Genomic DNA, 14,778 nt, shown 5'->3' with positions numbered 1-14,778 from the left:
TGAGGCTGCTGGCTTCCAAGTGCTGCCAAACACGAATAAAGATGCAATAAACATGTGCAGGGTTTTGTATGGACTTAAGTTTTTCCCTTTAAAATTGCGGGGTTTCTTTGCCCCTTAAATTTTTTGAATTACATAAATGTATTAACTATTTAAAAATATAAAAAGTTTGCCTAAAATGCAAAAGTAAAATAAAACAAATTTTTAAAAAGAGAGAAAAGCCCCTGTGCTGCCCTAACAATTGGGTGCTGTCATTTTCATTTGCCAACCTCTTATTCGTCTACATCCATTTGTTGAAAATTTTTTTTTGTGCAAAGTGCTGTGCTGGGTGCTTGGGGACTCCTGATGAGATGTGCCGGGGATGCTTGGGGACTTCCAGGACAAGCTGGGTCACCACCCCATGGAAGTGTCAGATGGTGTGGTGTTTCCATGAGCTGAAAGATGTTGGCAGCACATAGTGGCTTTTTGGAGCAGAGGGAGGCAAGAAGAAAACCTGTCCACTTTACCAGGGACCCAGCATCCTTCTGTGTATCTCCTTGAGGCCTGGCTCAATGTACATTGTGCTATTTGTGTATGGTGATATGTGTGCTTATATGATGTATTTGTGCATGTGTACAATGCATTTGTGGTGTATAAGTGTAGAGTATATGGAGTATATGTGTATGTGCATGGTATGATGTGTACACATGTGTGGTAGTACATATATGTGTGATGTGATCAATATATGTGGTGTCTGTTATGCATGTGGCATGTGTGCTATGTGGAATGTGGTATGCATATAACATGGGTGTGTTGGGTAGGTTGGCAGGCACAAGGAAATGGAGCAGCCTAGCATGTGAAGCCTGCAGAATCCTGAGTCAGATCTTGGGGACACCATGGAAGACAGAGCCTCATATTTTTGGCCACTCTTCCACAGTCTCCAGGGTGAGCAGCACAGTGCAACCTGTGAGTTTAGTGGCCAGGTGCCAGGTGTGTGACCTGAGAGTCTAGTGGCCCTCACTCACCTGGGTAGCAATGCTGATTTAATGTCACCTTCTCAGAGATGGGAACAAAAACCACATGTCACAGATGCTCTCCCCAGTGAGGTCATGTCAAGGACACAATGCTACTTTTGTTGCTCCCCAGAGTCCTGGTCCTAGTCTTAGGGATGCAGAGACAGTCTGATCAGGGTTTTCATCCTTCTGGAGGGAACTTTAGGGCCCCAGGTTTTCTGGGAAGATCACATTGGCTGGACACTTGGCTTCTTTTTGAATAACAGAAATGATTTTAATTCAAAATCTTCCCTACAGGTCTTCAAAAAGCAACACTATATACCTTTTTTCTCCAAATAATTTAATGACTTCTTGAAAACCACATTGCTAGTGAGAGAAAAGTGGCCACATCAGCCAGAGGAGAAGGCTCAGAGTGGCAGGCCCCTGAAGCCCTGGCCCCAGCCCTTCTCATGTGGACTGTTATAACAATCTAGTGCAAAATAGCTAAGCAGAGCATTTGCTATCTGGAGAGAAAATGTACTTTCCCTTTTGCATGTCGCTCCTCTCTTCCCAAAAGTGGGAGATTACACCCCTCCTTCTTTTTAAAAAATAGAGTTCACAGTATTTGGACTATATGCCTTCAGTGAAAGACAATAAGAACTCTAAAAAATTTGGAACTCCCATGAGTAGGCTAGTTTTTCACAGAGACATAGGGTAGCAAAGAAATCAGCATATTGTGGTTAATGAGAGCAGAGTTTCTCACTATTGAGGATTACAAATACAGAAAATGGGGAAGGTTAGAACGAATTCCTGTAGCAGAGAATTGAAATTGAAATGATCAGTATGAATCCATGGCTTGTAAGACATAGAGAGAGAAAAAATTATATAGATATAGGTGTTTATGGTCCCTCTGCACACACACACACGGACACACACACAAGTATATAATAACATGTTATGTTAGTTATCTGCTGCTTAACATAACAAATTGGCCCCAAACTTCATGACTTAAAACAATAAAATTTATTATCTCACAGTTTCTGTGGACTAGGAATTGGATGAGGCTTAGCTGGGTTCTTCTGACTCTGCATCTTTCTCAGGGATTTGATCAAGCCATGGGTGTGGGCTATGGTCTCATCCAAAGGAAATCCACTGGAGAGGACCCATTCCCAGCTCCCTCAGGTAGCTGTTTGCAAGATCCAGTTCCTCTCAAGGATTGTGGGCCCAAGTACCTCACTCAGTTTCTTGCCATGTGAGCCTCTCCACAGGGTGCCTCACAACATGGTGGATGACCTCCATCAGAGGAGGAAGCATAAGAATCACACAAGACAGAAATCACAGTCTCTTTATATCCTCATATTTTGGTGATATCTCATTACTTTTGCTGTATTCCATGGAAGAGAGTCACCAGTCTTGCTCTCCACACTCAGATGGAGGAGATTACTGTAGATTACTGTAGGAGATTACTGTAGATAAGCTTTTTCTATTATAATGTGAGTGCCTGACATTAAGCTTTTGATTGCTGAGGCATCCATGTCAAAGACATCCATTTCCAATAAACACAGTGCCAGGTGTGTGACACAGCTACTAGCAAAGCACTCAAATAAAGAACTAGGCTGCCCTCTCTCACCAAGTTCCCTCTTTCAGAAAGCTCTGGGTGACTTAGATACCTGACTATTGACCTTCTTGTGTCCTAGTTCTCACTCATGCCTGAAATTAGCCATAGAGTGAATCCTCAAAACTCTAGACACATACCTTTGGACCTTATCTGCTACCTTGCTGTGTGGTCCTTGGGTGTGCCATGTATCCTCCAGACTTGTGAGTAATAAATCTTGTTCCTCAAAGTTTCCTGTTGGTTTTTGCTGAAGTGCATCATGGAATCATGATAAGAATGACAAGGGCTGGTCCAGCCACAACATTAGTCTCATGGGGGCAATACATGTGGGGACTTGCTGTGAGTAACACAGGTCCTGACGAGTGCCTCAGGTATTCCTAGCCAGAAGCATCACTAGCAATAGGCTGGGACCAACACAACAATTTCAAAGGCATGAATATCAGAATATCCCAAATGTTTTATGAATACTAAAAGTAGTGGATAAAAGTTTGAAGAGTAACAGTGCACTTACATAATCTAGTAGTATCTCTCACAGATATTTATTAACTACATAGAGGAAATTAATGGCTTGGCAGTGGAGAAATCTGGTGAACACCACCTAAAACCAAGTGAGCATTATCAATAATGGAACAAATATTCACCATGAGCCACCCAATAAAATGCACTGAGGATAAAAATGTCAAAAATACATAACCTGAATCGAATCAAGAGGAAACTTCAGACACCCCAAACTGAAGGGCATCCTACAAAATAACTGCCCCATATACTCTGCAAAAATGTCAAGTCCATGAAAGACAAGGAAAGATTGGGGAATGGTTCTAGAGGCTATAGAGTCATGACCATGGAATGCCCTTTCATCTCTCCACCCTGGCCTCTTTGCCCCACCCCCTCACAGCCTTCTATCTGGTCCCTCTCTAGTGCCACCCACCTGCTCCCTGCTAAGCATTGCCTCTCTCCCTATCACATAGGTCCTCCCTTTCAGCCCTCCTCACACAACAAATCAGCCAGTGGGCACTTCCAGGAGACCTGTGCCAATACAGTTGGCAATCAAGAAACCAATATCTAGCTTCTGGACAACTAGGCTTAGGTCTCATATCATCAAAAGGAGAAATGTCACCTTCCCCACCAGATTTAATATGCTGAGGTGATGAAGGACTGGGAAAGCAGTAATGTGCCTCTTATTTTTATTAATATCTGTTCTGTCTCAAGCAGCGTTTAAATGCCTCCATCACAGAGTGCTCCTCCACCCCCACCCCCATCTCCTTTACATGCAGATGCAGGGCATCTGTGACCCTCAGGGAGCATTGGCTTGCACATTACCCCCCAAACTTGGGAGGGGCTGTTTTCAGAGTGCCAAGCCCCAGCCCTTGCTTGTAGCCCTGGGCAAAAGCAGCAGCTGGCATTCTGCAGGCCAAACCCATTTCCCTCTGCTTTACCAAAAATCCTTTTTTTTTTTTCACCTAATGAATAAGCTAGCATGTGACTAACAGACTTGCCCTGGGGGAAAAAGTGCTTTGCTTTAAGTATTAACTGTTGAATTTTAAAACATTTAGTCCTAAAGAACATTCTTGTTCAAAATTCCAAGTTACTATTGAGTCTCCAGAAATGTTCTAGAATCTTCTGAGGATTAAAAAAGATACAAGAGCCACTCTTTGCATGCAGTCTCTCACACTGTTTCAGTCTCTGCTCAAATGTCCCCTCTTTAAGGAGGTTCTCTGACTCCCCATCTCACCCCCAAGCCCTGTTCCCTGTTCTTCATAAGGCTTCAGCCCACTGACCTCCTTCCTCTCTACCCTTCTCTCTCCCTTCCTACAAAAGCCATGGAAGCTGAAACCCTGTTTCATTCTCTGCTTTATCCCTAGTGCCTCCAGGAATGCCTGGCAGAGAGGAGGTGCTCAATATCCTATAATGACTAAATGAGTCAATAAATCACTCAGTAGGAGCATGGCCAGGGCCCTCAGCTCTTATCAACACCACCTACCACGATCTTGGCTTCTGGGCCCACACTCCCCCAGTGGGTGCACACAGAGCAGAAGGGAGGTAACCCAGGTCACTTGAGGAAAGTCTGTTCGCCATGGGGAGGAGCTCAGCCTCTGAGTGGCTGCATAGCACTGATGCAGGTGAAAGGCAAAGGGTGGAGGACCTCTTAGTCAAACATTCCTCCTTCCCCTCCAGCTTCTGCTACCAGGGCTGAGTACTGCCAAGGTAACAACAAAGAGTCATGGAATCTTGCAAAGTGTGTCCTTGTGAAATGCAAGAACAGAGCCTCTTAGGGGTCATTTATAAACCCTTCAGATCCCCCTGTTAGGTTAGATATTGCCCACTCAACCAAAATATTCCTGCCCATCACAAATGATTATTCTAAACACTTTAGGGCAAGATAATAGGAACACTGGCATTGGGGATTAAAATCTGACCTGCTAGCATGCTCTCTCACTGGAAAGTCTGTCTGTGAGGTGGAGTGAGGGGACATGGAGGTGGTGCCACCATCATGCTCCCTAAGCCCTCTGACCTGTGACTTTTTCATCTCAGATGAAAATCAGATGGAAACTGATTTTCATAGATTGAGCCTCACCTGGAATAACACTTGTAAAGTATCTGGGAGGTATTAGATTTAAATAGAAATCCTGGTCATTATGTTTTATCACAGGATAGCACAGGATAGTAGATGCATGAAGAAACAGAGGCAGTGTGTTGTCAAGGCTTTGGTTGGTGGTTCAAAAACCACTGGGTGTCAGGAGTTTGGAGAGGGTAAGTACAGGGAGGAAAGGGACTGAGCTAAACCTCATAGCGTGGCAATATCTAAAAAGGTGGGCTGAAGACATTTGGGGCCAAAGGATGGTGGGGTGGGTGGAACAGCAGGTGCACAGCAGAGGGAGTGAGGATGCAGGTGGACAGTGGAAAGGGGGAGGGGAGCAGGTGGTTAAAGGGAAGAGGTGGATGCTCAGGAGCAGATGGGCAAAGAAATGGAGGGGAGGGGATAGGTTTCTCGTTCCACCCCTCACCTGTGTGAGATTGGGAGTGGGCTGTGAAGGGGCAAGAGAAGGCTCATCATGTGATGAGCCCACCACGGACTTCTCCTGGTAGTGCAGTGCAGGCAAAAACCAGGCTGCTACCTATTCATGGTCCACATATTTTATGGGTGTCACCATGTGGCCAGCACGGGGCTATCCCACTGAGCTTTCCCACTTCCAAATGAATGTTTTTTAATCACTATGGGCAGGTAGTGGAGGCAAGCCAGGACGTCGTGGCCCTGCCCTCATAAGGCTTCCATTGAGGTCAGGAAGAACTAACGGCAAACAAGCAAGGCAACAAAGAAACCAGAGCATTGCAGACAGTGGGAAGCATATGAAGGGAATGAAGAAGAGTGTGTGATCAGGTATGGGTGTGCGTACGGGGTGGGTTGGAGGGCTTGTTAGATTGGGAAGTCTTGGCTAACCTGGTCACACATTTAAACTGAGAAGTGAAAGATCAGAAGAAAATTCTAGGCTGATAGAAATAGCTCATGGAGGGACCTGCAGCAAGCAAAACTGGGGCAGTTGCTGAAGAGCATGAACTGGATATGTGACAGACCTTGGACCTCGAGAGGCAGGTGGGGCATGTTCTGCAGGGACTTTAGGCCTCAGGAATGGGTGGGCAGAAGAATACGTGAACTTATGGAGATGGCAAAAGGGAGGCAGGGCACCAGTAGAAGACTGGAGTGTGGTCCAGGCAACACATGCTGGAGGCTTGGACTAGCCTGGGTGCAATGAAGGTGGAGTGGGGGTGGGCAGATTGGGGATAGATGGTGGGGGTGGAGGGACAGGGAAAGGCATGACCTTTCGCTGATAAGGCTGAAGGAAGGGGAACCCAGTAATGACCCCTGGCTTTCTGGCTTGTGGAGCTGGGTGCTTAATGATGCAATTTTGGAAGTGGGATAGCTCAGGAATGGATTCTGGGAGGAAAGTCCAGGCTCCAGGGACCTGTTAGACTTCCAGGTACAGCAGAGGTGTCTCATTGGACCTTATTAAGGTATCTAAGATAATGGGAATTACTGAGATTGCAGAGGAAAGACTACACATATAAGAGAGAAAGATGCCCTAGCACTGAGCCCCAAGGAGCCGAGGAGGGGACTGTAGAATAAAGGCCAGTGAGTTGGAAGACAGATGCACTGGTGCAGAAGTGGCGATGGCCCCTCTGCCGGAGGCTGTGTGTCCATGGTGGGCTATACCAGATGATGGCTCAAGGGCTTAGAACACCTCCATTTCCCCTGCCCCAGCCAAGCTATCCCTCGCTCCTCCACCCCTCTCCCCTCCATACCCCCGCTCCCATCACCCCATCCCAGCCCCAGCCTTCTCAAAGGTATCCAGGGTCTACCAGGTCTTTATTATGATTTTTTTTTTTTTGTAAAGGAAGGAAAAAGAAAGAAAGAAAAAGCTGCTGTAAAGATGACCAAGGTAACCTCTGTACAATCACCCAGATGCTCACTGTCAGACTGTTCTCTGGACTTTTACATAGATTTAGAGGGTGGGGCCCAAGGATGCACAGACAGCCAGCACCAACCCCTGTGAGAAGTTTCCTGTGAAGCCCCGAAGTGGTGGAAGCTAGAGGGGTGCAAGGAGTCAGGAGAATTTGACTTTCTGGAACTTGTACACACAGTAGGGATGACCCTTTAGGAGAGGTGCAGGAGGGAGGGGGAGTCTGCAGGGGGACACCCTTGAGAAGGTGGGGCTGGGATGGCATGATGGGAGTCAGGGGTGGGGTTTGGAAGGAGGGGAGTTGAGGGGTGGGGATTGGGGCCGGCAACTTGTGGTGGAAGAGGAGGTGCAAGCGACAGGGGAAGGCAGGAGGCAGAGCCAAGACAATAGGGAGTGGCTTTTGGCCTGGGCAGATGTGACCAACCTTGGGAAGTGGCTTCCAATATATAAGAGCTGGTTTACTGTCAGGCAAGTCTCTGTTTACTCAGTGGCCCTGTTTCTTGGGCCAAAATTAATAGTAATTAGAGACTGAACACTGGCCAGGTAGTGTGGGCTCATTCTCATTTTCTTTTTAAGGTCAGTTATAATTTTCCTTAGAGAATTAAAACCCCTGGGAACCCTGGGTGACTCAGTGGTTGAGTGTCTGTCTTTGGCTCAGGTCATGATCCTGGGGTCCTGGGATTGAGTCTTGCATCAGGCTGCCCACAGGGAGCCTGCTTCTCCCTCTGCCTCTCTCTCCCTCTCTCTGTATCACTAATGAATAAATTAAAAAAATCTTAAAAAAAAAAAAGACAAGAATTAGTTGCCATTATTAACTGAGAGGGAGATTACATCTGAAAATCTTGACTTCTGGCTTCTCTGGAATGCCCTTGCTACATGGGACACCAGCAGACATCCTTGGACAGTTACAGGTACCAGTGGGTCCCCACACATGCCCCTGACCTACCCTTGCCTGGCTTCTGGGAGCACCTATGGGCCTGGCAACTCTCCAAACCCAAGAATCAAATAACTTCCCTGCCAAAGCACTGTCGCAAACCACCCATCTTTGTGTGCACAAGCGTTAAAACTCCACAATTGTTCCTTCTGACTCCCCCTCCACTCACTCACCCCACCATGTAGGAGGTCATGAGCCCCACCCAACAGGCAATTTTTGAGTGGTTTGGCTGATACTCCTGCTCTGGCCCCTCAGGGAGACTCTTGTAGGACAGACTCTGCCTCACTGGTCCCTACAGCAAAGACAACCAGTAGGAGCCTCAAGTAGGGACCCTTTGCATGGCTGCCCTTCAGGCACTAGGCCTCAGTTTCCACATCTGTAAAATGGGGATGACAACATGAGACTCCAATGACAGTGCTTATAAGAGCTGCAAGATCTGATTTCTTTGCTTTATTGATACAGTCCCCAGGAGGTGACAGGGCTGGTCTGCAGGACATGCTTGGGGGGTCATTAGAACCCACGTCCCCTGCTCCCTTGGGCGAGTTCCCTCCTCCCCAGATCCCAGATCTCCAGCCTTGTTCTATCCAGGGACCCTCCCTGGGCTACAGTAACACCATCCTCCAGACCAGAGTCCCAAGAACAGAGTAGGAAGTGATCTTTCTTTCTTTCTTTCTTTCTTTCTTTCTTTCTTTCTTTTTCAAATGAGATATAATTAACACACCCTAAAATTCATCTTTTAAAGGGTGCAGTCAGTAGTCTCTGAGCTTCATTCCTATGAATGCCTCACTGATATTCCACTGGAGGAACTCAGCCATTCATGGACGTCTGGGTTGTTGCCACTCCTTGGCTATTGAAAAGAGCATTGCTCTAAAGACATTTCTCTTTTTAGAGGGGATACCTTGAATAAGGCCATGAAAAATGGAAGCAAATTTATTAACTTGATGATTTGTGTTTGTGCTAGGGGCTGCAGAATATTTCCCTTTCATTTCTTACTGTTCATATTGTGTTTTCAATTTTCTTTCCTTTTTAAAATAGAATTTATTTATTTATTCATAAGAAACACAGAGAAAGAGGCAGAGACATAGGAAGAGGGAGAAGCAGGCTCCCTCTGGGGAGCCCTATGTGGGACTCGATCCCAGGACCCCAGGATCATGACCTGAGCCAAAGACAGATGCTCAACGACTAACCCACCCAGGCTTCCCAGGGTTTTTAATTCTCTAAGGAAAATTATAACTGACCTTAAAGAGAAAATGAGAATGAGCCCACAATACCTGGCCAGTGTTCAGTCTCTAAGCCCAGGGTCTCCCAGCTGCGGTTGGCTCCGCAGGTGGAGGGTGAGGTCGGCAGCCTCATGGTAACACCTTGGGGTTTTAGTAGCATAACTAACTTTGTAATCTTCCAATAACACATCTAATTGCCATTCCATCATCTTAGATTTATGCATATTTTGAGCTGTGATTGCAAATAATGGAGTCATAGACAGGTCTTGAATGGTCACTAGTAGTTAAAGTCACAATTACAAAAGATTATCTATATTTTCTACACTTGTAGAAAAAGTTCAATGGACTGAATATTTATGTCCACCCCCCCACCATGCTTATATGTTGAAATCCTAACCCCAATGGGAGGGTATTGGGAGGTGGGGCCTTTGGAAAGTGATTAGGTCAGGAGGTTGGAGCCCTCATGAGTGGGATTAGTGCCCTTACAGAATAGACTCCAGAGAGTTCCCTCGCCCCTTCCACCATGTGAGGACACAGTGAGAAGGCAGCCCTCTGTGAACCAGGAAGTCCTCACCAGGCACCAAATCTGCAGGTGCCTTGATCTTGGACTTCCCAGCCTCCAGACCTGGGATAAATTAATTTATGAGCCAGCCAGTCTACGGTGGTGTAGCAGCCTGAATAGACTAAGACAAAATCTTGCCAGAATTCAGTGTGTGGAATTCATCAAAACTGAGTTTTCCTGTTAAAATGTGAGCACACACCCATTTGTTTCTGGGATGATCATTCTTGAGGCAGTCACATCATATAAGATAATGTCTTTAATTCAAAGCGGTGCTGCACAGATGCTGAATACACTTCTCAATGTGCTGTCTGCCAGGCTGACCTCACCTTAAGTGAGGGGGATGCTAACCTTCAAATGGAGTGCAGGGTGGGTATTTGCCTTGAGAAAGTGACAATAGTCAAATAGGAGGACAAACAAAAGCAAAACCAAAGAAAAGGAGAGTCCATCAGAGTAATTCTGCTACTTAATTATACAGCTGGGCCAGCCACATAGGTAGGAGCTGGGCTTAGGCTACTGAGTCTTTGATACTTGTTCTTCATTTTTACTGTTGATAGGAAAGACCTCCAGGTTTCACAGATGCAGCAAGAGACCCCGGACCCAGATCAATATTTTGATGTCCTGGAATGAAGGCCTAGTGGGACCAACTCACACATGCACTTTCTTGGACTATTTGAAGGAGGAGAGGAAACAAAAATGGGCCACGTGTTGGGTTATCCAATTCTCCCACTCCCAAACAGCTGTGCTGCTCATGAATGAGGACCAATGCGCAAGGAACATAAATGGTTTGTACTCCAGCTGCTGGCTCTCCAGTGAGCCTGAAAACACAGGGTGAACCGTCAGGAGCTCAGGGTTGGCAGGGGTGATGAAGAGAGAAAAGGAGAGGTAGCCAAGGTCAGCTTCTAGCCCCAGCTCCTGGTAGAGCCATCTGAGCAGAAAGCTCCACAAGTGACATGCCCATCTGGATCTCAGATGCTTCTGCTCCCCATTTACAGGATCACATAAAGGTAAGCCAGACAGGCACTTCTAAACACAAGCTGTGCTTCACAGATGTGAGTGGCCTCTCTTCCTCATTATAGAATGGGATCCAGGGGTGGCCCATGTTTTTTTGGGGGGGTGGTGGGGAATCATGCTTTTGAAGGAGGATACCTTGTTCTGTAGATAGGGGAAGCCACAGTTTCTGCGTGCCAGGACCTGTACCACCTTACATACCTCTTCCCCCTCCAGTGCCAGAGACTGGATGTTCAAGTCAGGGTTGCCACTGCTCCCAGAATGGGCCAGTAGGAGCTCCCTATCTCTTCCCCTTGAGCCCTGTTTCTCAACAGAACCTGGCCCAGAAACTTACTTCTGGAAGGGGGTCCATAGGGTCTGTGCCAGTCTTCCTCAAAGTATGCAGGGTAGATGGTTAAAAATGAAGATATCTGGCAACTATAGGACACAAGGAAATATTTGCAAATCACAAATCTGATAAATAATTAACATCCAGGGTTCCTGGTGGCTCCATAGGTCCTGGGTGTCCAACTCTTGGTTTTGACTCAGGTCATGATCCAGGGTCATGGGATCGAGTACCAAGTTGGGGCCTGTACTCTCTGGGGAGTCTTCTTAAGATTCTCTCTCCCTCTCCCTCTGCCCCTCCTGCTCATGCTGTTTTTCTCTCTCTCTAATAAATAAATAAATCCTAAAAAAAAAAAAAAGAATCAACATCTGGAATATTAAGCCTTACGGCTTAACAATGACAAAAGCAACAACAAGAGGAAACATCCTGATTTAAAGATGGGCAAAGCACTAGAATCACCATTTTCCAAAGAAGACATACAGATGGCCAACAAACACATGAAAAGATGCTTAATATCACTAATCATTAGGGACATGCAAATCAAAACCACAGTGAGATATCACCTCATACCATTAGGGTAGCTACTATTAAAAAACAATAGGAAATAACAAATGTTGGTGAGGATGGGGCAGTATCTGAACCCTTGTGCACTATGGGTGGGATTTTAAAATGGAGCAGAAAACAGTATAGTAGTTCTCCAAAAATTAAACTTAGAATTATCATATGATTCAGTAATTCCACTTCTGAGCATATGCCCCAAAGAATTGAAAAGAGGGTCTCAAAGAGATATTTGTACATCCATGTTCACAGCAGCATTATTCAAAATAGCCAAACAGTGGAAGCAACCTAGGTGTCCCTCTACAAAGGAATGTGTAAACAAAATGTGTTCTGTCCATACAATGGACTATTATGGGTCTTAGAAAGGAAGGAAATCCTGACACCTGCTACAATGTGGATGAATCTTGAGGACATTATGCTGAGTGAAACAAGCCAGTCACAAAGGCCAAATACTTATATGAAGTACCTAAAACAATCCAATTCATAGACACAGACAGTTAGAAGGGTGGCTGCCAGGGGCTGAGGAGGGGAAATGGGAAGTTCATATTTCATGGGTAGAGTTTCAGTTTCTCCATCCTCTGGAGAAGATGATGATGATGGCCAGACAGCAATATAAATGTACTCAGGGACAGTGGACTGTATTTTTAAAAATGGCGAGATTGGTATATTTTATGCTGTGTGTAGTGTGTATGTTATTACAATTAAACATAATTTTAAAGAATGAAGGCACCTGGGTTACATGCCAGGACTTGGAATCAGAATCAGGGTGTGAGAATCTGTATTTTAACAAGCTTTTGAGATCCACTGCCTATGCTGCACTCAGCCTCCTGCTACTCTGAGTCCTTCCAACCAGACCTCTCAAGGAACTCCAATTCCTGGTACAGGGGAGTAAGTCAGAGGGGGCGCCTCTGATGGCAGCGCTGGTGCCTGGACACCCAGGGAGGGGCTCGGAAGCTGCAGAGAGGGCATAGGGCTATTGGGTCTGCTGTGCCTTTCTTGGGTGACAGGCAGGGCCAGGGTTAGGGAGAGGCCAGTAAGGCGTGACCAAAATTTAGTACCTAAGATAAATAACATTTCATACAAGATTAAAAAAAACTCAAGTCAGTACAAAGAATCCATTGTGAGCACAATATCAAAAATTTAAAGACAGGCTGCTTGTTTCATGACCTTGCGTCATTGTGTGAAGGTTGTTTCCCATCAGCTTACAGCTCTTGGGTTGTGCAGCCAGCCATCCCCGCTGGGCGGTGTACAAGGATTTACAGTGGTGTGCCAGCACGCTGGGCAGTGTGAGACTTTCATATAGTTCATGGGTTTTTGACTGCAGAGTTCTTATTCACTTTTCCCACACAGGTTAAAACATGCAAGGATATTTTGGTAAGTGTATATAGGGCACTCATTGTTCCTTCTCTCACAAACTCCAGTATGGCTCAGCATGGTGTCCACAATAGGTCACTGGTAACCATGGCAGGTTGGCTCTCCGAGGCCCACGCCTCTGCCACAGGACGGTGGGGAAGCCTGTGTTGAGTGTGGCAGAGGACTTCAGCTTCCTCCATTTTGACCTTAGTCTGTATTTTCTAACTAGTTAAATTCTTTCCAGCTTATCTCTTAACTCAGACCAAAGACCTGGTGGGCCTAGCATCCCTTAATGGGAACCACAATAAGGACTGGCCTGACACCAGCAAGACTCCACGTGATTGACCCCAAGAGAGTGATCAACCTGACCTTTACTCCCATCACACATAGCCACTGACGTTTGTCCCACATTCTCCTTATATGAACCGAGAAGTATTTTCAGCACTTGGGAGACAGTCTTTGAGGCAGTTGTCTGCTGTCTTCCCAGTGTTGGTATCACTGAAGTAAATTCCTTTCTTGTTTTGCCACCACTCGTCTCCCTGCCTTTAGATTTTGTCAGTGGTGAGTGGCCAAAGCTGGTTTGTTTGGAAGCCCCAGAGCCAGCTGCTCTTGTACCCCTGTGCCCAGGCTACAGGGGGCCTGGGATCATAATGAGAAGACACATTCTAGAGGGCACAGTGGATGGGTGCTGGGTGGCCTGGGAGTCACCATGTAACATGTTCACCCTGTAACATGAAGAGGCATGGAGGCCACTGGTGTGGGCGATGATCTATCACAGGGCGGAGAACTTCAGCTATAGGGCCCCATATTCATCTCTCCGAGACCTGAAACTTGATTTGGAGTTCACAGTTTCTCTAGTCTTTTCCTTAAAGAGATGGCCCCAAAACCTTTGTGCCTGGAGCATAGGGTGGGGGTGAGGATGGCCATTTCCATGGGCCTGTGGAGGGGGTGGGGATGGTTTGGGTTTTTTCCCCTTTGCTTAGAATTATAAACAAACAAACAATCATCCCTAAATTAATATGGGCTCAATGCAGCAAATTAAGAAGATTTAGAAATGGCTAAATTAAAAAGTGATTTTCCCTCCTTCTACCCCCAACCCCTTTTTTCCCCTTTCTTCCAGCAGTAACCCTTCAGACATTTCCTTCTGGTTTATTCAAACACACACACTCTTGTAAAGAACTTTGTAAAAATGACAGTTCAGTGATATTTGTGGGCATCGTTCTGAGCCATTGTGAAATAGGAAAACTAGAGAGGTGCCACGAAAGACTACTTGTATCCTGCTAGAACTTGCACCCCCTCCTTTACACATGCCTTAATGTATGTCCTCCTTGTAAAGGTCAAGGAGCTAATGATTTCTTTGGAGACTTCCAGCACAATAGATAACATGCAAGGAGTAATCCGGTGAGGTCAGCATATACATTTTCCAAGACCACCTTGCCACCGAAACCCCTGGCTCCAGGGCATACATGACTTATGGAGGACACTTATGGAGGTCAAACCTTCTTTTGACCAGAGCCTGAGAGGACATGTACACCAGATCATAATCCTCAATAAAAAACCCAGACCTCGAGCAAAGACGAGATGCACTCTCCTTTCCTTTCTGAGTCTCCCAGACACTGTGTCTGCTCTATGTCTTCAATGAACTCTACTCTCACTTTCTTCTTGGCTTGCATTAATAGAGGTCTTTTGAGATCCTTCTGGGTCCTTGGACCCGGCCAGCCTGTATCAATTGCACAGAGAGCTTCCTCACCATTTAACCGATGGACATGGTATCCCAC

At 46.1% G+C, this 14,778-nt stretch overlaps 1 protein-coding gene across 1 annotated transcript in view; it reads right to left on the bottom strand.

Moving 5' to 3' along the window:
* Positions 1 to 14,778, bottom strand: part of TRPM1 (transient receptor potential cation channel subfamily M member 1) — a 101,261-nt gene that overhangs the window by 75,351 nt on the left and 11,132 nt on the right. Inside the window, exons 4-5 of the mRNA XM_025986409.1 lie at positions 14,566 to 14,720; positions 5,589 to 5,699 (exon numbers count right to left, since the gene is read on the bottom strand). Of these exons, the coding sequence (XP_025842194.1) occupies positions 5,589 to 5,699; positions 14,566 to 14,720 (266 nt within the window). The remainder of the gene's footprint in view (positions 1 to 5,588; positions 5,700 to 14,565; positions 14,721 to 14,778) is intronic.

Source organism: Vulpes vulpes, chromosome 14 (assembly GCF_048418805.1).
Source record: "Vulpes vulpes isolate BD-2025 chromosome 14, VulVul3, whole genome shotgun sequence".
In the NCBI taxonomy this organism is placed as follows: domain Eukaryota; kingdom Metazoa; phylum Chordata; class Mammalia; order Carnivora; family Canidae; genus Vulpes; species Vulpes vulpes.
This window is presented reverse-complemented; position numbering and strand designations above follow the sequence as displayed.